Source organism: Schistocerca gregaria, chromosome 4 (genome assembly GCF_023897955.1).
Source record: "Schistocerca gregaria isolate iqSchGreg1 chromosome 4, iqSchGreg1.2, whole genome shotgun sequence".
Classification (NCBI taxonomy): Eukaryota; Metazoa; Arthropoda; class Insecta; order Orthoptera; family Acrididae; genus Schistocerca; species Schistocerca gregaria.
This window is the reverse complement of record NC_064923.1, coordinates 202,157,033-202,178,890: the sequence shown is the minus strand read 5'-3', so window position 1 is coordinate 202,178,890 and position 21,858 is coordinate 202,157,033. Positions and strand designations below refer to the sequence as shown.

The following is a 21,858-nucleotide window of genomic DNA, read 5'->3' as shown; positions in this document are numbered from 1 at the left end:
TGAAGTTACCTTGCCTGGCATGTCATTTATATAATGTAAAAATAGTAATGGGCCTAGTATGGACCTCGGGTCGCCCTTATGTTGTACAATTACTCTCTGACCGAGCGAGGTGGCGCAGTGGTTAGATACTGGACTCGCATTCGGGAGGACGACGGTTCAATCCCGTGTCCGGCCATCCTGATTTAGGTTTTCCGTGATCTCCCTAAATCACTCTAGGCAAATGCTGGGATGGTTCCTCTGAAAGGGCACGGCCGACTTCCTTCCCCATCTTTCCCTGATCCAATGACACCGATGACCTTGCTGTCTGGTCTCCTTCCCCAAAGAACCCAACCCAATTACCCTCTGTTTCCTATTTTTGAGATACGACTTGAACCAGTTTAAAGGTTTTTTCATGAAAGCCATAAGAAGCTAATTTGAGGAGCAGCTGCGTATGGTTTACCATATCAAATGCTTTACTGAGCTCACCAAAGATACCGGATACACTCTCCTTGTTATCGAGGCATTTGCTTATTTTAGTGATTAGTTCATTAATAGCATGCACAGTGCTTTGGCCCTTCCTAAATCCATACTGATTATTACGAATAATGTTATGTTTTCTGTTATATTTTTCTAGTTGGTTACACACTACTCGCTCAAATATTTTAGAAATAATTGGTACTATTGATACTGGGTGAAAATTTCCTATCTGCTCTTGTCTGCCCTTCTTGTGGATAGGTAGAACTGCATACTTTAGCCTGTCTGGAAAGCAGCCCTCATCAAACGATTGATTTATTATGTGACAGAGTTCGGATGCAATATTATCACATCCTGCCTTTATTATTTTTGTTGGAACTTCATCCCATCCCACAGATTTGAGATTTTTTTTAGGGATTTTATAATGTTAGCCACTTCATAGCAGGATACATGAGTGAATTTGTATTCTAGTTATCTGTGCTGCATTATATTGGGACTTTCATGTGGAGGAAGGAGATTGTCAATTTTTTTAGAATTTATGAAATAGCTGTTGACTTCTTTGCAAGTTTGTGATTATTTCCCCAGCGATTTCTAATTTATGATTAAAACTTTTGATTTTTTCTGCAGACATTTCACTTCTGACAATTTCCCATGCAGCTTTTGATTTATTTGTGGCATCTGATATGTATTTAATAATTGTCATTTGTTTTGCCTGTTTATCTACTCTACCAAATATTCTTTTGTATTTGTTTATATAGTTGACAAACTCTGCAACATGGTTGTTCTTTGCTTCCATGTGCATTTTCCTCTTTCTAGTACTAGAGATCCTGATGCTTTCAGTTATCCATGAGTTCTTTTTACAATTTTTGTCACATGCTGTTATGAAGTGGAAGCATTAGTGAAAACACTCGTGAATTCTGATACAAAAGCATTGTAGTTTGTGTTTACTGAGTACCGCTTGCTGTAAGACCAGGATGTTTCATTTAGTCTTGATTCAAACGTATTCACATTGTGTTGGCTGAAGCTCCTGACTCGTTTCACTGTTACTGTTTTGTCTAAATTTGGCAATGAGATGAAAAGAGCTGAATGGTCAGATATACCTAATTCTAAGATGAACTTTTCTGTGGAACCATAGTTGATGCTGCTCACTGTATTATCTATACATGTTGCGGAAGATGCTGTTATTCTAGTGTACTCACTAAAGTTTAATGTTAAACTGTTTGTAGATAACGTGTCCTTCAGAGAAACAGCAAATCTGTCATCAGCTCTTCCATTTATGTTGAAGCAAGCACAAATTATGGCCTTTTTACCTGCAAACTATACAACAAGATTTCAGATATGTCTAAAAATGCGCATGTAGCTGAGTAGTCACGGATATGATATATACTAATAATTAATATGCCATTCCAAAAGTTCAATACAGCAGCTTTCAAATAATAGTTCGTCGTTCAAGCAATTAAAAGTCTGTCTGACTTCAAAGCTTAGTGATTCTTCTATTAGAATTCACGATCCTCCATAATCGTTTTTTCTACAAAAACTTGCTGCTAAATTGTAACCTGAAAGTGAGTTTATCAAGTTTATATTTTCACTTTTGAGTCAGTGCTCATTTAAGCATATAACTTTTACATAACTTGCATTCTCCAGAAATACTTCTAGTTCATACAGATTGTTCATCATTCCAACTGGTAGACTGCCTACGTTAAGATGCATTATGAAGTTATTATGAACTAAATCAAACAGAGAATCATTTGGTCATCAAATATGGCAGCTGAGTGGGCTTTAATTCTAAATTGCATTCTGTTATTGTGTTTCTCGTGGACCAAATTCCATGGCAATTGGTCCACTCTGTTAGTTTCCCTGTGAAGGATCGCCCAGCATAATAACAGACTTACTTCTGCTTTCATTGCGAGGGAGATCTCTTCAAGAGCATTGCTTATGTTAGAAGCTAGCATCCTTTTACTCTATCTGTTGAGATGTAATCCAAGGCATGTGAAACAGTTTCTTTCATAGTAACTAATGTCTATCAGCTTAACCCTTTCATGGATAAAATTCATTTTTACATATTTTTTAAAATATGATGGTGATACCAGTTTCTTTTCAGTACCATTATTATATTTTCACCACCAAAATATTTTTTAAGTCCTCCATTTTTTCACTACAGGAAGTGGGACACACGTCCCATGAACCAACGCAGTGTACCTTTTCTGCTGACTGACTGATTTTGTAATTTTATTTTTTTAGCCATAAACAGGATTTTGCAGAGAATAAAATAACTACAAATTATACATGCATGTAATCTTTTTATTTGTGTAGAGCCAGTGTAAAAAGTATTCATTACATTTCAGTTTTCATGATACATGATCAATACTTACAAAACTTTACTTGCCATGAAACTTGGAAAAACATGGTGTGGCACAGAGTGGTACACCACAAGCAGTGCAAACAACTTTTGTTATCTTCTCTTTAGAGTTTGTGCTGCAAAATCTGCATCGCTTCCTAGTGCCACTGTCTTTTGGTACATGTTTGCCTATGTTCACGGGCCGGACGTCATCTGGCACACTAGAGACTCCTCTCTTTGCTGGGAAGAAAGTGGGCATTGATCCCCTCTTTTTCCTGGATGAATACCCATTAATCAGTTGTCTTGCTAATCTTTACAAATAATGTCTGCTGGGACACATGTGTCCCACTAATTTTATTTCGATTATAACATAGTACAGTCGCTGAGAAGTACATTCCACACTGTATTTGTACTAAAAAATGATTATTAAGTTAATAATAAGATGAATTACTTACTTCAGCCATCGCTGGAAAGTGAGAAATGATGAAAACTGAAGAATGACACAAATAAGTGGCGTTGCAGCGGCCATATATACACGCCAGTCAACAAAGGTCGTCACTGCTTTTCTATTGCCTTTGCAGTGCAGTCCTGATTTTTTTCTTAGGTTCAGTACAGTCGTCCCTAGATGGCAGCACCGTGCAGAGCTGGGTAACATATATCCCGACACTCGAACTGGCGCTCAAAGTTAGTGGGACATATATGACCCATCAACCACGAAAGGGTTAACATTCACAAACTTGGCGCTTAATTTTTTTAACTTCATATTTGTAAGTCTAATTTCTTGGTTAAAGCACGACCAGTTTGGTAAGTCATACTTTAGTGGCAATCTTGTTACGATGACATTGGTGTAATACAGGAACCGCAGCACTTTAAACAGCTTCTTAGTGAAGGCACTAGCTTTGTTCTTGGAGACGTTATTGGCACCCCCTATGACCACAGCACAAGTCTTTGTCAAATCAGAACATTCTTCGTTAACGCTAACTGTTACACGTCGAAATTTGCTTCAGGTTTTAGAATGCCAGAAACTTGAAAACTGTCATTCACATTGTTTGTTAATAATTCTGGAATGATGTGTGCATGACTATCACCAAATAGTTTCACTTTCTTATTTTGTAGCTGTTTCTCCACTGCTGAACCATTGTTTGACATAAATGTAGCTATTCCTTTGAAAAACCGTTATTACATGACACTGAGATGAGAAGACTTTCTCAGTTTCCTGGTATTTCTGGTTGTCTTCTTTTGATGAAGTACAATCTGTATGGTGAATCAACATGTCCACTTTGTTTACAACGTATTCTTTATTGTGATCTTCTAGCGATGGAGAGAAATGTATTTTCTTTTCCAAAAGTGCACCCTTATTCTTCAGAGCAATATACTTTTTGTTTAGAGCAAACATATCACTTTGAAGTGCTCTGATTATTTCATTCTTTTTTCTGATTACGTCTTTAAATTTGCGTTCACAGGCATAACTAACGCACACAAGACAAGACCATGTATAATCTTCAGTTACAAATTTTATGCTTACTTTGGAACGTTACTCATGAAACCAACGGTGGCAGTTGTTACACTAGATACCCTTTAATACTTTCTTGTCACAAATCTTGCAGTTGTTTGCAAATTTAAGTTTGTTTTTTACTTGTACAGATTTCACTTACAACATTACCGCTCAATGCCATCTTGTACCCATATTCATGTGGATCTAAAACTACCTTTGTTAATGCAAAATATGATGGGTATATGGATATTTTACAGAATAGAAGATGAAAACCAAAGCTTACAAATGCACAGTATAAGCACAGAAAGAGTGTATATATCTTACACTGTCTCTTTGTGAAGCATTGTCAGCTGATAAAAAACATTAAAATTTAGTTGATTTAAAAGTTATAGGTCCACTGATGTTTTGAGAAAGATGGGCATGTCATCATTATAAAAACTGCACTGTTAAATGCATTTGAACTATTGGCATGTTGTAGCTATAAAAGAAGTTATATTCTGATGTGGTCACAGTTTCAAGTTGCGGGCTTTACCAGTAAAAGGATAAAAGTAATTGTTAGATTTAATGAAAATCTACAGTGTTGACAGTGGCCAGTGTGTACAGGTCGATTAAAAAGTTACATTATTCCGCAGAGACTGGCAAAAGTTAAAATGCATGGATCTGTAGAGGTCACAAGAGTGTCTTGGATGCTAGATGGTGTAACTTTACATTCGACCTGGACCAGTGTAACTATTGTAGATGTTTATTAAATCTAAAAAGGAGTTTTAGTTCACTGTTGGTACTGCATGCAGTATGAAACTTCGAACATGTAAAAATGGGATAACATGACAGTTTCAGATCCACCAGAAAATGGCCTGGATATAAGACCAGAATTGGTGGGGGGCTAAAATAAAATACATATCAGCAACTGGACTCGCTTTGCATTAATTAAGTAATTATATATTCCTAACTGTGAAATGGTGACATACAACAGTGATGAAGGAATTCCCAGGTACAGAAAGACCTATAATTTAGACTTGTTGATAAAACTGGTTCATTGTGAAATAATCACTAATAAGATTACTTACAATTCAAAAACTGTAATTGCATAAGTAGTGAAGCAAAACTTTCTATCACATAAAATGAAAATTTGAACTTTTCAGCCTGGAGAGGGACTTGATGTTTGCCCAGTAATCCCGCATTCTCTGGCTTTGTTTCTCCTCTCTCTCCTTTGTCCAAAGGGCGCAAGTCTTTTTACGGGGTGATCTGTCCTGAAACCCCTTTTCTTTTAGTAGCCTTCTGAGAAGTGCTTGGTTTCTAAAGTCAGTTTTAGTTATGTTCAGTTCCTGGATGTCTTTCTTGACTTCTATCGGCCATGGTGTCATGGTCTTCCTGCTCAGTCTTGTTTGGTCCATCCTTGTGAAAAGTCCGTAGAAAGTGAGACATCTTTCCCTTGAATTATTATTACGTGTGCGTGTGTGCGCATCTGTTAATTAGCAGTGTTGATCACTTGTTTATTTTGATATCCTGGGTGACCATTTAATGATGCTTTTTCTTTCATAGGTCATGGAGTCTCCGTTGTGGAAGCCATGAAATTAGCATTGGAGAATGTAACTACAGAAAAGGTAAAAAAGAACATTCGAGCATTGTTTGCCCACTACTTTGTGTCTGCTTAATAAATATTAATTTTTATCAAATTGTAGTAAAATACACAATCATAGTCAATCAGTACTTAATATTTATGTGCTGTGAAAATTGTTTGAAAAGTCTGTTCGCAATAGATGGTGAAAATATTTCTCATTTTACACAAAATGGACGGCGAGGAATGCGTTAGGCCTACACCCAGTTGTTTTCTGTGATAATTTTTAGTTTAGCGACAGAATATGACATGTATATCAAAAGTATCCTTCTCTTGTTAATTGGCATACACTGAATCTTGTCTGGCGCTTAAATGGGGTTATGCAGCTCTGCCGTATGTCTTGATGATGATAGCATCCTCTTGGGAAATATTTCTGGAAGTAAAATAGTCCCCCATTTGGATCTCCAAAGTGTAGAATGATAGGTCTGATAATTAGCTAAGTAGCTTAGAGTCTGTGAAAAGGTAAACTTATGGGTGGAAGTTAAATGTAGTAGGGATCAGTGAAGTGCAGTGACAGGAAAAACAGAACTTCAGATCAAGTGAGTACAAGATTGTAAATACAAAATCAAATAGGGGTAATGAATTTAAAATAAAAGGAATGCAGGTAAGCTACAGTGACTAGCGTAGTGAACACATTAACCGTAACCAAGATAGATATAAAGGCAACACCCACTGCAGTAGCACTAGTTTTTAAGCCATGTAGGTGTGCTGATGATGATGAGATTGAAACAGTATGTTATAAAATAAATGAAATTATTCAGGTAGTTAAGGGAGGTGAAAATTTAATTTTGATGTGGAACTGGAATTCAATATAAGGATTGGGAAGAGAAGGAAAATATTAAGGGAACATGGCTTCAGGGAAGGAATGATAGAGGAAGTTGTCTGCTAGAGTTGTAGATAGAATAGTTCAGTGATTGTTAACACTTGGTTTAAGAATCATGAATGCTATAGCAGGAACAAACATGATTTACGGAACACACTATTTTACAGAGCAACATGGAAGGGACAAGTTGCACGCAGCACTGAACATGTTGACTGGACAAAAGTAACACTTGGTACAGAATAGTCTGAGCACTCATTTGTGATCGCTTAAATATGTGGCAACTCACTAGAGCGACTAGGGGGCCTTATTCAGGTGACCTCTATTAGTGGGCCTGTGAACTGTATGGACTCGCAATCTCTGAAATTTCCCACATCAGGGATGAAGGTACATAACTCTTCCCCTCTAGGAGGTGGGAAAACCACATAGATAAATACATAAAAAGCACTAGGCACAGAAAAATGCATGGTACAGAAAAAAAGCACTGGTATCGAGAAAGCACTGGTGCCGAAGGGAGGGGGGTGAAACACTGGTCTCATAAGGCACTGAGATTGCAAGTCATGGAAAAGAGCAATGATGGTGCTGAAATCCATTTCGTTGCCTGACAATGGAGTCTTCTGCAGCATATGGTGGGCAGACACCAGCAAGTAGGGGCAGAGGTGATGAGGGGGCAGGGTGCGCACCATCCCCTAACTTGTGAGAGGCCGTAGGACAGGACTGGGGACTGCGTCTCCCTAGTGACATCCTTGTTGATTTTGGTGATGGGCACTGGGGGCATCAGAGAAAACGACTACACAGCAACCAGCAATGGAGGCGGAACTCCGGCATCAGATGCAGCGGGGGCAGTAATGGCAATGGCAGTTGAGGAGTGCAGGTGAAGGCAGGAGCCCGAGACAGCGATCTGCCAGGCAGCAACACCCGCTGCAGTGTGAACCAGACATCTGCAATACGGGAACAGGCATCGGCAGCAGTGGAGGTGGGGAGGTGGTGGTCCTTCCGGGAACAGGACCCAACATGCGTGGTCTCAGCTGGTTGAAGTAACGGGACGTCAACCCATCAGGAGTGTAAACGACGCAGAGGTGCCAGCTCCAGTGAAGCATGATCGTTGTAGGAACCCAGTTTCGCTGGCAGTCAAAACCATGAGCCCAGACAGCTGCTCTTGGCCAGAACTGTCATGGAGCCGGTGACAAAGGTGGATGTGGGTCAGGTGCTACAGGTGAAGGAGGGTCTGTGGTTGGCGTTCATGTTTCAGCTCCGCTGGGCTCTTATCCCCACCGAAGTGAAATGGTACGGACTCAAAAAGACAGTCTAAAGCAGCTTCAGCAGACCTGCTAGATACTTCTGCATCTGAGTTTTAAACATACAAAGTGTTTGGCCTCACCATTAGATTGAGGATGAAGTGGGGGAGCTATGCAATGGCGAACACCACTAGCCTGACAAAAAGATGCTAATCCTTGAAAAACAAATGGGGGGTCATTATCAGTAACCATGATTTATGGAAGTCCCTCAATTGCAAAAGCCTTAGGTAGGCCCGAAGTAGTGTCTGCAATGGACGTGGACTGACAATGTGGCGTGTTGGGAAACTACAATGAACCAATACTGATTTAGGAAAGACCCAGCAAATTTGTCATGTAGATGCTCTACAGGCACTGCGATGTTGGCTATGGAAAAAAGACGGCCATGGGGCCATCTGTTGCTGAACACAGTAAGTGTAAGCGGCAATAAGCTGCGTAATGTCCCCATCTACACCCAGGCAATACATGTACTAAAGGGCCAAAGCTTAGGTGCAAGAGTTTCGCCAATGAGCAAACATACAGAAGTCACAGTACATTATAGTGTAAGGATGCAGAAATCACAACCCAGGGAGCAGTGTTCTCCATAGCTAACAAAGAACTCCTTCAAACCCAGAAAGGTGGTGCTGGAGGCTGAGGTAATAATGCAAGTGATCCCAGGCAAAGCCTGGGGGTATTTCCGCGGCAATAGCAGATGCTATTATGGTAGTGGTAATGGGAAAACCATCTATTGCATTCTGGTTTCAGTATCTAAATAGAAACAATGCAACTCATCCTGTTCAAACACCAGGTCCATCCCAGTTGGAAGGCGAGATAAGACATAGGCATTGGCATGTTGTGCCATCGGCAGGTAATGGATCTGATAATGATACAGGAGAGCCCACTGCTGCTAATGATGTGCTGTCTTTTCCGGCACAGAAGCCGAAAGGTTAAAAAAAGCAACCAATGGCTTGTGATCCATGATTAAACGGAACTTAAAAACATACAAGAAGACATGAAATTTCTTGAGGGTGAACACTATTGCTGAAGCATCCATTTCAATGTGAGAATACCACTGCTGAGTGGGAGTGGAATTCTTAGAAACGTTAACATTCAGACCCATCCACATATTTTTGTGCCAATACCACACCAAGACTGTGCTGAGAGACATCTGTGGCCAACACAAGATGCTGAACTGGTTGAAAAATGTCCAGACACAGATCAGATTGAAGCTTAGATTTAAGCAAAGTGAATGCTTAGTCAAGCTAGGGACCAGAAAAAAGGGCACATTTTTAAGCCAGAGCGTGTGCAGAGGCTGAGAAACAGAGGATGCATCTGGAAAAATTTGTTTTAGTACACTTCTTTACCTAGAAACGCCTGCAGTTCCATAACAGGTTGACTGCAGCAAATCTGCAATTATGTCAACATGGTGACACAACGGCTTGACCCCTGTGCGAGAAACCTCAAAACGTAGATACTCAGTTGATGTCTGAAAAAGTTGAGATTTTTCAATATTGCACTTGAGACCCGCAGACTGCAAAGCAGAAAACAGTGATTGGAGATTTTTAAGGTGGTCTTCAATGGAAGAACCCAAAACATGATATTGTCGAGGTAGCTGGTGCAGCTGGGCACAGACGATGCCGGCTGAGAAATCGTGGGCGTGCTAGTAATGCCAAAAAGCAAAGCGTTGATATTGGTATAAACTGAAAGGTGTATTGCTAACAAGAAGATGCCTAGTGCCCTCGTCCAACGAGAAATGGAGGTACGCTTCTGACAAATCAGTCTCACTAAAGCAGTGCCTGCCCGATAATTTTGTTAGCAACTCGTCAGGGTGTGGCAAAGGGTATGTATTTATCACAGACTGTGCATTAATCATGACAGTGAAGTCACCACAAAAGTGAAGGTTACCTGTCGACTTCTTAACAGCGACCAGTGGTGTAGCTCATTCCCTGGAAGAAAGAGGCCATATGACATTGAGCCAACAGTCTAATTCAGCCTTGACAGAGTCGCGCACTGCGACAGGCACCTGCCATGCCTGAAATAAAATGAGGGTAGACGGACTCTTCCATAGTAATGTGAGCCTGAAAACTGGTAGCACAACCGAGCCCAGGGGAAAACAGATGAAAATTCAGAACAGAGGGTCTCCAGTTGCTGATACGGAACTTGATCAGACAATAAATTGTCCTCATCAGCAATGAAGAAACTGAAAGTGTTAAACACATCTAATCTGAGCATGTCTGTGGTGTGGGATCTACAACAAAGTAAGGGACAGGAGTGTAGAACTGACCTAGGGTCGAAATTTGCTGTTTATTGTAGCTAACCAATTCTGTGATACCTGTGTGGGGAGGGGAGCCCAGTTCCATATACGTTCATGCATTTACTAAAGTCACTGCTGTTCCTGCTCCTAATTACATTTTTAGCACTTTATGAAATACACACATGTCAGTAAACAATTTGTTTGGGGAGACAGTCATTGTGGAGATACAGTTTATATCTGTTAGTACTACTGTGTCGACCCTGTTTGAAGAGGAGTTACACGCAGATGCAATGTGGCCTTCCTTTCGTCACTTGCTGGAAACACCCCAACACTTAGGGCACACAGCATGCTCCTGCTGGATAAAGCTGTATGGGCAAGAAGGAATGGGGGCCGCACAACCGCTTTTGTGACATGGGCTGTTGCTGTTGTGGCCATAAGCAATGTTGCCCCATGCAATGCTGTCGAAAGTTGTACTGCTACAATGGTTTCCCCATTGTCTTGAACACCAGGGGTTGACTGAGCCACTTCCGGTACCCCCCCCCCCCCCCCCCCCCACCACACACACACACACACACACACACACACACACACACACGGCAATCTGATCGCTTGTGGCTCGTGACACTTCAAAGGACTGCGCTGTATTGAGCACATCCATAAGTGTCAGATTCTCACATTGAAGCCCTTTTTCGTGAACTTCCATATCTGGGTCCATCCAGATGAATGGTATTGTGCACCATGTGATCATTGTAGGATCCGTGATGTGTACGACAACAGCTCAATCGGTGTAATTCTGTGACTCACACTTTGTATGGTTGGTTTGGGCATTTCTGACAATGGTAAAATTTTACATGAGTAGCAATGACATGCGTTCTGTCTCAGTAATAGGTTGAGAGAAGCTTGCTCATGTCATCAAATGACACACTGGTCATGTCTTGTGAAGGCGCAAGGCACAACACTGATAAATGCAGAGCAAAAGTCAGGAAAGAAAGAAAGCTCCACACAGGTTTGCATCATCCCTATGAAAAACATGGAAATGTTAGTTAACCATGTCTCATAGGAATCCAAGTCTTCAGCCGATTCATCATATGCTGGTAAGGGCGACAGTTGCGGTGACAAGAGAGTAACCTGCATAACACACAGATCCCACTTGAGCGAGAGTGGTGGCTAGAGCTTGCTGCTGTTCTGCAAAATCTTACTGCTGGGCATTGAGATGTTGGAGTATTTCTTCTATCGAAATGTTTGTCAGGTGACACAGCACTGACACCTATGTGCAAAGAAAACATGACACTCACTTACGAGGTGCATTCAAGTTCTAAGGCCTCCGATTTTTTTTCTAATTAACTACTCACCCGAAATTGCGAAACTGGCGTTACTTCTCGACGTAATTGCCCTGCAGACGTACACATTTTTCACAGCGCTGACGCCATGATTCCATGGCAGCGGCGAAGGATTCTTTAGGTGTCTGTTTTGACCACTGGAAAATCGCTGAGGCAATAGCAGCACGGCTGGTGAATGTGCGGCCATGGAGAGTGTCTTTCATTGTTGGAAAAAGCCAAAAGTCACTAGGAGCCAGGTCAGGTGAGTAGGAAGCATGAGGAATCACTTCAAAGTTGTTATCACGAAGAAACTGTTGCGTAACGTTAGCTCGATGTGCAGGTGCGTTGTCTTGGTAAAACAGCACACGCGCAGCCCTTCCCGGACATTTTTGTTGCAGTGCAGGAAGGAATTTGTTCTTCAAAACATTTTCTTCGTAGGATGCACCTGTTACCGTAGTGCCCTTTGGAACGCAATGGGTGAGGATTACGCCAAAACAATTCTCTCCACTTTTTCGATCATGTTGTCAGACCGACTCGTGCGAGCCCAAGGTTGTTTCGGTTTGTTGTCACACTATGTTCTGCCTTCATTAAACTGTCGCACTCACGAACGCACTTTCGACACATACATAACTCCATCACCACATGTCTCCTTCAACTGTCGATGAATTTCAATTGGTTTCACTCCACGCAAATTCAGAAAACGAATGATTGCACACTGTTCAAGTAAGGAAAATGTCGCCATTTTAACTATTTAAAACAATTCTCATTCTCGCCGCTGGCGGTAAAATTCCATCTGCTGTACGGTGCTGCCGTCTCTGGGACGTATTGACAATGAACGCGGCCTCATTTTAAAACAATGCACATGTTTCTATCTCTTTCTAGTCCGGACAAAAAAAATCAGAGGCCTTAGAACTTGAATGCACCTCGTATTGGCATGTTTGGTATAGCAAGAACAAACACAATCTATGGAACATAGTACTTTATAGTGCAACACGTAAGATACAGGTTGTGTGTAGCACTGAACACGTTGACTGTACAACAGTTATATGGTACACAGTAGGCCAAGCACTCATTTGTGATCGCGTAAATAATACCGTTTCCATAGTGGCTCACCTGAACGTGCCGGGAGGTGACCCAGGTGGCCTCTATGAGTGGGAATGTGAACTGTATGAATGCTCAATTTCTGAAATTAAGTGTGTCATGAGTGAAGATGCATCAGTGAAAGAGGGTGTAAAAATGGAAGAGAGCTGGAGTCACTGGAAGATTTCAGAGTGACTGTTCGTCTGTAAGACAGAGCTTTGGAAACCAGATTTTAAAATGTATAAATGTTCAGGTTGCGTCACATAAGAGTTAAGCTGGAGATTTTGAAGATCATTACTGTCTTCAAAAGAAGACAAACCCACAGCATTCCTTCCATTTACGAAACGTCTGAAAACAAATTTGTGCATGTATTATGTTATTATGGTGTTAGGTGAACTTTCTGACCTATGCAGAAAATTTCGGATTTGCTGCATCCAGTGAAAGACAGCTTGAATTTGGAGTACCTGTTGCAATGCGAATGCGGCGAAAATTATATAGGGCAGACTGTCTGCAGCGTAGTCCTATACTGCACCGAAAATAGATAGCACATAAAGTATAGAAACCTTGAGAAATCAGTAATAGTGGAAAACATAGCTTTATGTAAGGGCACAAGATCAGTTTGAGGAAAAGAAGGTCTTCTCCCATCCATCAACCTTCTGGGATTCTGTTATAAAATAAGCAATAGAATTTTGCAAGTGCAGTAATAATTTTGATACAAATGAAGGTTATTATAGGAGTTGTGCCTGGAGATGAGCATTTGAAATGGAGCATCTTCAGGAAAATAGAATCAAAAATTTTAATTCATAAAATGATAGGCAGTGCTGGTGTTGATCTATCCCCTTCAATTGTGCCTGGTGGGGGAAGCGGGGTATACTGCTGCATTGTTAGATTGAAGTTACGTCATCTGACCGATTACTTGCTTGAATGCCAATAAGCACTCTTTGCTCCTAGATGGTCATCTGATGAAGATGATTGTGATGCACAGGCACTTTCACAGCATTGCATTTATTATGTATATATACACACTTGAGAAAGTGTGTAATAATTCCAATTCCAAAGAAGGCAGGAGCTGACAGAAGTGATTACTGCCGATCTATTAGTTTAATAAGTCATAGTTGCAAAATATTAACGCAAATCATTTACAGAAGAATGGGAAAACTGATAGAATCTGACCTCAAGGATGAACAGTTGGGAATCTAAAGAAACATAGGAACACATAAGGCAATACTGATACTACTACTTATCCTAGAAGAAAGGTTGAAGAAAAGCAAATCTATAGTTATAAAATTTGTAGATTTAGAGCAAGCTTTTGACAATGTTGACTGGACTACACACTTAGAAAATTTGAAGTTAACAGGGATAAAATAGGAGTAATGTAAGTTTATTTATGATTTGGCAATTTAACAGTCAGATGTGAGAGGAAAGTAGTGTTTGAGGAAGGAGTGAGATAGTGTTGTAGTGCATCCCCACCGATATTTAGTCTGTACATTGAGCAAACTGATAGGGAAAGCAGGAGGATTTTTGAGAGTGGATTAAAATTCAGAGAGAAAACTTTTAAGTTTTGATGATGACGTAGTTTTGTTAGAGACAATAGAAGTGTTGGAAGAATAGTTGAATAGAATGGATGTTGTCTTGAAAAGATACTATAAGATACATATTAACAAAAAGTACAATAAAGGTAATGAAATGTTGCTGAATTAAATCAAATGATGCAGAGGGAATTACAATAGGAAATGAGACATTAAAAGTAATTGGTGAGTTCAGCTATTTGGGAAGCTAAGTAACTGATGATGCCCAAAGTGGAGAGGATGTAAATTGCAGACTGACAATAACAAGAAAACATGGAATATAAATTTGAGTGTTAGGCAGTCTTATCTGGAGGTATTTGTCTGGAGTGTAGCCGTGTATGGAAATGTTACATGAAGGATAAGCAGTTCAAGCAAGAAGAGAACAGCTTATGAACAAGGTGCTGTGTTGATTAAGTTGGGTGATTGAATAACAAATGAGGAGGTACTGAATTGAATTGGGGGGAAAAGAAAGCTTATGGCACAACTTGACTAAAGGATTGAACTAGTTGATACGACACATCCTGAGGCATCAGGTAATTGCCAGTTTGATGAAAGGAAGTCCAGTGCTTGAATACAGTGAGTGAGTTCAAGTTGATAGGTTGATATAGTTACGCAGAGATGAAGCGGCTTGCGCAGGATAAATTATCATGGAGAGCTGTATTGAACCATTCTTCCAACTGAACACAATATTGAGAGAAAATAGATTATAATTAGGCAAAAGAATAAAATTACTTAAACTGGGTATTACATAATTGACAATTCAGAAGTCGTGAACAAAATTAAAGGTTGTGGCATTGAGGATGATTTCCTATTGTGTCTGGGAGTCATAGATTTTGAGAAAGCTTTTGCCTCAGTTTTAATTAGATATGTGTCTAGACTGGTGAAACAAATGAAGCATATGTGTTATTGGAATGTATCACCTCTGGTCTAGGGGTAGTGTCTTTGATTAGTAATCAAAATGTTCTTGGTCCCACATTTGAAGCTCACCACTGTTTAAATTTTGAATAACAATCATCAGCAGTGGTGACTGAATACTTGTGGCATAAGAAGTCGTCCTCATTCTTCCAATGGCTTTGTCAAAGAGAGTGGAGGAAAAGACAGAGGTTCAGGGCACATAATGTGGGAAACTGCCCTTAAAAGGCAGAAGAATCAGCAACATGAGATTGCAGTAGTCAGTAGAAACCACTGCATTAAAGACACAGAATATGGATGCATAGGACATGTGACCTGTAATTGGAAAAAGTGCCATGATTTCGCCATTGGCAGAAGATTCTGGACTAGTCCTCAATTCGTATCACTGGGAGGGGATGGTGACCATGAGAAAAAGATCGAATAACCAATGAAAGGATAACATTCTATGAGTCGGATCGTGGAATGTAAGGAGTCTAAACGTGATAGGGAACCTAGCTAATCTGAAAAGGAAAATGGTAAGGCTCAAATGGTGGTCATCAGTGGAGTGAAATGTAAATAAGACAAGGATTTATGGTCAGATGAGCATAGGGTAATATCATCAGCAGCAGAACATAGTATAAAAGAAGTAGGATTTGTTATGAACAGGAATGTATTTTATAGAGTAAATCTACTGCAAATAGTTCTGTGATAGGGTTGTTCTTATCGGAATCGACAACAAACCAACGCCGACACCATAAGGTCATGTATACCTGCTGAAGTCACAAACTGATGATCTGCAAGATAAAGTATATGAGGATATTGAATGGGTAATGCAGTGTGTAAAGGGAGATGAAAATCTAATAGTCGTGGGGGATTGAAATGCAGTTATAGGGGAAGGAGTAAAAAATAGGTTACGGGTGAGTATGGCTTAGTAGTAGGAATGAGAGAGGAGAAAGACTAATGAAGCTCTGCAATAGATTTCAGCTGGTAACAGCAAATACTCTGTTCAAGAATCACAAGAGGAGGTCAGGAGATACGGGAAGATTTCAGTTAAATTACATCACGGTCTGGTAGAGTTTTTGAAATCAGCAGACATAGACTGACATAAAAATTTAGTAGTAATGAAGAGTGGGCTGGTAGACAGGAAGAATAATTGTGGGAAGAAATGGGATATGAAAGCATAACAAATGAAGAGATTGGCTTGAAGGTTTCTAAGACTATCAGTGTTGTGACAATGACCAGCTAATTTGACAGTTCAGTTGAAGAGGAATGGACATCTTTGGAAATGGCAGTCATAGAAGTTGGAATGAAAAACATATGGTCTAGAAGGTAACTGTGAAGAAACAGAGAAATAATTCAGTTGTCCAATGAAAGAAGGAAGTACAAAAATGTTCGGGAAGATTCAGGAGTAAGCAAATACAAGTCACTTAGGATTGAAATAAATAGGGAGTGCAGGGAGGCTAATGTGGAATGGTTGTATGAAAAATGGGAAGAAATTGAAAAAGAAATGATGTCAGAAGGACTGACTTGGCATACAGAAAAGTGAAAACAGTAGATTAGATTAGATTAATACTTGTTCCATAGATCATGAATACGACACTTCGTAATGATGTGGAACGTGTCAGGTTAATGAAAGATGTCTCTACAAGATATTACATTACACAAAATATTGCATGACACTAATGCTTAAGTTAGTTTTTTTCCCCTCCCTTAATTTATATCTAAAAATTCAGCCAATGAGTAGAAGGAGTTGTCATCTAGAAATTCTTTTAATTTATTTTTAAATGTTGGTTGACTATCTGTCATGCTTTTGATGCTGTTTGGTAGGTGACCAAAGACTTTTGTGGCAGCATAATTTACCCCCTTCTGTGCCAAAGTCAGATTTAACCCTGCATAGTGAAGATCATCCTTTCTCCTGATGTTATAGCTATGCACACTGCTATTACTTTTGAACTGGGCTGGATTATTAACAACAAATTTCATAAGTGAATATATATATATATTAAAAACTTACCAAGCGGGAAAGCGCCGGCAGACAGGCACATGAACAAAACACACAAACACACACACAGAATTACGAGCTTTCGCAACTGGCAGTTGCTTCGTCAGGAAAGAGGGAAGGAGAGGGAAAAATGAAAGGATGTGGGTTTTAAGGGAGAGGGTAAGGAGTCATTGCTATCCCGGGAGCGGAAAGACTTCCCTTAGGGGAAAAAAAGGACAGGTGTACACTCGCGCACACACACACACACACACACACACACACACACACACATATATCCATCCGCACATCCACAGACACAAGCAGCTGCTTGTGTCTGTGGATGTGCGGATGGATATGTGTGTGTGTGTGTGTGTGTGTGTGTGTGTGTGCGCGCGCGCGAGTGTACACCTGTCCTTTTTTTCCCCTAAGGGAAGTCTTTCCGCTCCCGGGATAGCAATGACTCCTTACCCTCTCCCTTAAAACCCACATCCTTTCATCTTTCCTTTTCCTTCCCTTTTTCCTGACGAAGCAGCCGCCGGTTGCGAAAGCTCGAAATTTTGTGTGTGCGTTATTTTATTGTGCCTGTCTACCGGCGCTTTCCCACTTGGTAAGTCTTTTTTCTTTTGCAGGGCAGCCCTTAACTCTTTGCCTTTAAATATGTCTGCTTGTGTCTGTGTATGTGCGGATGGATATGTGTGTGTGTGTGTGTGTGTGTGTGTGTGTGTGTGTGTGTGTGTGTGCGCGAGTGAACACCTGTCCTTTTTTTCCCCTAAGGGAAGTCTTTCCGCTCCCGGGATTGGAATGACTCCTTACCCTCTCCCTTAAAACCCACATCCTTTCATTTTTCCCTCTCCTTCCCTCTTTCCTGACGAAGCAACTGCCAGTTGCGAAAGCTCGTAATTCTGTGTGTGTGTTTATGTGTTTTGTTCATGTGCCTGTCTGCCGGCGCTTTCCCGCTTGGTAAGTCTTGGAATCTTTCTTTTTAATATATTTTTCCCATGTGGAAGTTTCTTTCTATTTTTTATATATATATATATATATATATATATATATATATATGTGTGTGTGTGTGCGTGCGTGCGAGTGTACACCTGTCCTTTTTTTCCCCTAAGGGAAGTCTTTCCGCTCCCGGGATTGGAATGACTCCTTACCATCTCCCTTAAAACCCACATCCTTTCGTCTTTCCCTCTCCTTCCTGAAGAAGCAACCATCGGTTGCGAAAGCTAGTAATTCTGTGTGTGTGTGTTTTGTTCATGTGCCTGTCTGCCGGCTCTTTCCCGCTTGGTAAGTCTTGGAATCTTTGTTTTTAATATATATATATATATATATATATATATATATATATATATATATATATATATATATATATATATATATATACTGTGAGGATCCCTAGATCCTTAAATAGATGTCTGCAAGATGACCATTGGTGGGCTCCAGCAATTATTCTGATTACACGTTTTTGAGCAATGAATACTTTTTCTACTCAACGATGAATTACCCCAGAATATGATACCATACGAAAGCAGTGAATGAAAGTAGGCATAGTAAGCTAATTTACTGAGATTCTTATCACCAAAATTTGCAATAACCCTAATAGCATACGTAGCCGAACTCAGACGTTTCAGCAGACCATCAATGTGTTGCTTCCAGTTTAACCTCTCTCCAATGGACACACCTAAAAATTTTGAAAATTCTACCTTAGCTACAGACTTCTGTTCAAAGTCTATATTTATTACTAGAGTTGTGCGATTTACTGTACGGAACTGTATATACTGTGTTGTATCAAAATTTGAAGAGAGTCCGTTTGCTGAGAACCACCCAATAATTTTGTGAAAAACATCATTTACAATTACATCACTTAGTTCTTGGTTTTTGGATGTTATTACTATACTTGTATCATCAGCAAAAAGAACTAACTTTGCATCTTCATCAATATGGAATGGTAAGTCATAAATGTATATCGAGAACAGTAAAGGACCTAAGACAGAACCCTGTGGGACCCCATGCTTGATAGCCCCCCCCCCCCAGTTTGAGGAATCAGCTGTTGTATTGACATTACATGAACCACTTATTTCAACTTTCTGCATTCTTCCAGTTAAGTATGAATTAAACCATTTGTGCACTGCCCCCCTCAGACCATAATGATTTAGCTTATCTAAAAGAATTCCATGATTTACACAATCAAAGGCCTTTAAGAGATCACAAAAAATACCAATGGGTGATGTCCGGTTATTCAGAGCATTTAATATTTGACCAGTGAAAGCGTATATAGCATTTTCTGTTGAAAAGCCTTTCTGAAAACCAAACTGACATTTTGTTAGTACTTTATTTTTACATAAATGGGAGGCTACTCTTGAATACATTACTTTCTCAAAATTTTTTTGATAGAGCTGTCAGAAGAGAGATTGGGCGATAGTTGTTGACATCCGACATATCCCCCTTTTTATGCAATGGTTTTACAATGGCATATTTCAGTCTATCGGGGAAAACACCCTGCTCCAAAGAGGTATTACATACGTGGCTGAGAATCCTACTTATCTGTGGGGAACAAGCTTTAAGTATCTTGCTGGAAATACCATCAATTCCGTAAGAGCTTTTACTTTTCAGTGAGTTTATTATTTTACTGATTTCAGAGGGAGAGGTTGGTGGAAATACAGTTGTTTCAAACTGCACAGGTATGGCCTCTTCTATTAGAAGCCTTGCCTCTTCTGGTGAAGATCTAGATCCTACTTTCTCCACAACATTTAAAAAATGATTATTGAAAATATTTCCAATTTCAGATTGTTTGTTAGAACACTTGTCATTCAGTTTTATGGCACTAAAGTCTTCCTGTGCTCTTGGCTGCCCTGTTTCCCTTTCAATAATATTCCAAATTGCTTTAATTTTATTATCAGAGTTACTGATCTCAGACATGATACACATGCTTCTGGACTTTTTAATAACTTTTCTTAGTACCGCACAATAGTTTTTATAATATTGAACAATTTCGGGCTCAGTACTTCCTCTTGCCGTTAGATACAGTTCTCTTTTATGGTTGCAAGATATTCTTATTCCTTTAGTTAGCCAAGGTTTTTTATATGTTTTCTTGGAATTATGTTTCACTTTGTTCTTGGGAAAACAATTTTCAAATACCCTTAAAATGTAAAATAAGTTATATTTCAAGTTAGCATCGGGTTCCATATACACTTCATCCCAGTCTAGCTCCTTTAGTCTTTCCGTAAAGTTTGCAGTATTTATATTGTTAATTGAACGCACTGCTTTGAAATTCTGATTTGATATACTGCATGGAGCTATGCCATGTACTGTAACTAGCTGTGCACCATGATCTGAAAGGCCATTCTCAACAGGATAAGCATTTATGTCCTTAAACTTATCTTGGTCTATAAAAAAGTTATCTATCAATGTCCTGCTGTTCTTTGTCATCCGAGTAGGAAAATCAATGACGGAGCTCAAATTGAAAGAACTGAGTAATACTACAAGGTCATTCTTCCTATCACACTCTTTCAGGGAATCAACATTGAAATCCCCACAAATGATAATTTGCTTCCCCCTGTCTGACAGATAGCACAACACAGCATCCAAGTTTTCTAGAAATAGCTGGAAATTCCCTGAGGGGGACCTATACACTGTTACAATTATGAAAGTGCCATCATTTAGTTTTAGTTCAGTGGCACATGCTTCCATATGTTGCTCTACACAAAATTTTTTAGTTTCTAAATGTTTTGCGCTGTGGATGCTTTTGACATACATGGCAACTCCTCCTCTCATCATATTATCTCTACTTACATGTGCAGCTAATTTGTACCCATTGATGCTAACCTTTTGCATATCAGTGACAATGCGATGCTCAGACAGGCATAGTACATCTATTACATTCTTAGTTTCTATATCTTCTAAACAAAGCAGAAGCTCATCAATTTTATTCTTCAATCCCCCAATATTTTGATGAAATATACTAACATTGTTTTTCACTTTACTTTTGTGAGTATCTTGAACTTTGTTAACATCTTTAGTATTTGCCTGGCTGAGTTTCCCACTGGACACTGATCTTACACTAAAAAAGAGTTTCCACCATGAGATGTAGTTCCTCCCCCCCTTAAATTTCCTGCTATCAGCCCAGCCAGTTTACCCTTCCCCTTCTTGTTGAGGTGTAGGCCATGTCTAGTATAGTCCCACCTACTGAGTGAATCAACAGGAACCACACCAATGTGTGACCTTGCCCTTGCACCAGATCCAAGTAGCCGTTCCAACTCCAAATTAACTCTCCTGACAGAAGAGCTCAAATGAGGCCGGTCGTGGCGCTCCAGAACCGACACAAACCCAACACTGGTATGACTCGATGCCGATGCAATATTTGCCAGGTCACACTCTATGCTGTACCCCGGATCTCTGTCAATACTGTTGCTCGGCCCACCCACAATAACCACAGTATCTTCCTTAGTAAAACCTCTACATAGTGAACCTAAATCCTCTGTAACCTGCCCCAGTCCAGCACTGGGTTTGAAAAAACTTGTGACCTGGTATTCTGACCCTAATTCATCCTTCAGAAGTTGGTCCACACCCCTAGCATGCGAACTACCTAGCAACAAGACTTTCTTTCTCTTTGCACACTTCCCTACCTTCTTATTCAATTTGCTGCTGAAAGCTCGTTGAGCCCTGTCTACATCTACTTCTGTGAGAGGCTCATCAATTTGCGACTGAGGCAACAGGTCAAACCTATTTTGTACATTAATAACAAAGCTGTCAGAAGAATTTCTTGGCCTG

At 40.0% G+C, this 21,858-nt stretch overlaps 1 protein-coding gene across 2 annotated transcripts in view; it reads left to right on the top strand.

Annotated features, from left to right (window-relative positions):
* LOC126268215 (transmembrane protein 245) overlaps window positions 1-21,858 on the top strand; it is a 266,256-nt gene that overhangs the window by 12,826 nt on the left and 231,572 nt on the right. For both annotated transcript variants that reach the window (XM_049973842.1, XM_049973843.1), the window contains exon 3: window positions 5,829-5,890. In XM_049973842.1, coding sequence (XP_049829799.1) covers window positions 5,829-5,890 — 62 coding nt within the window. The remainder of the gene's footprint in view (window positions 1-5,828; window positions 5,891-21,858) is intronic.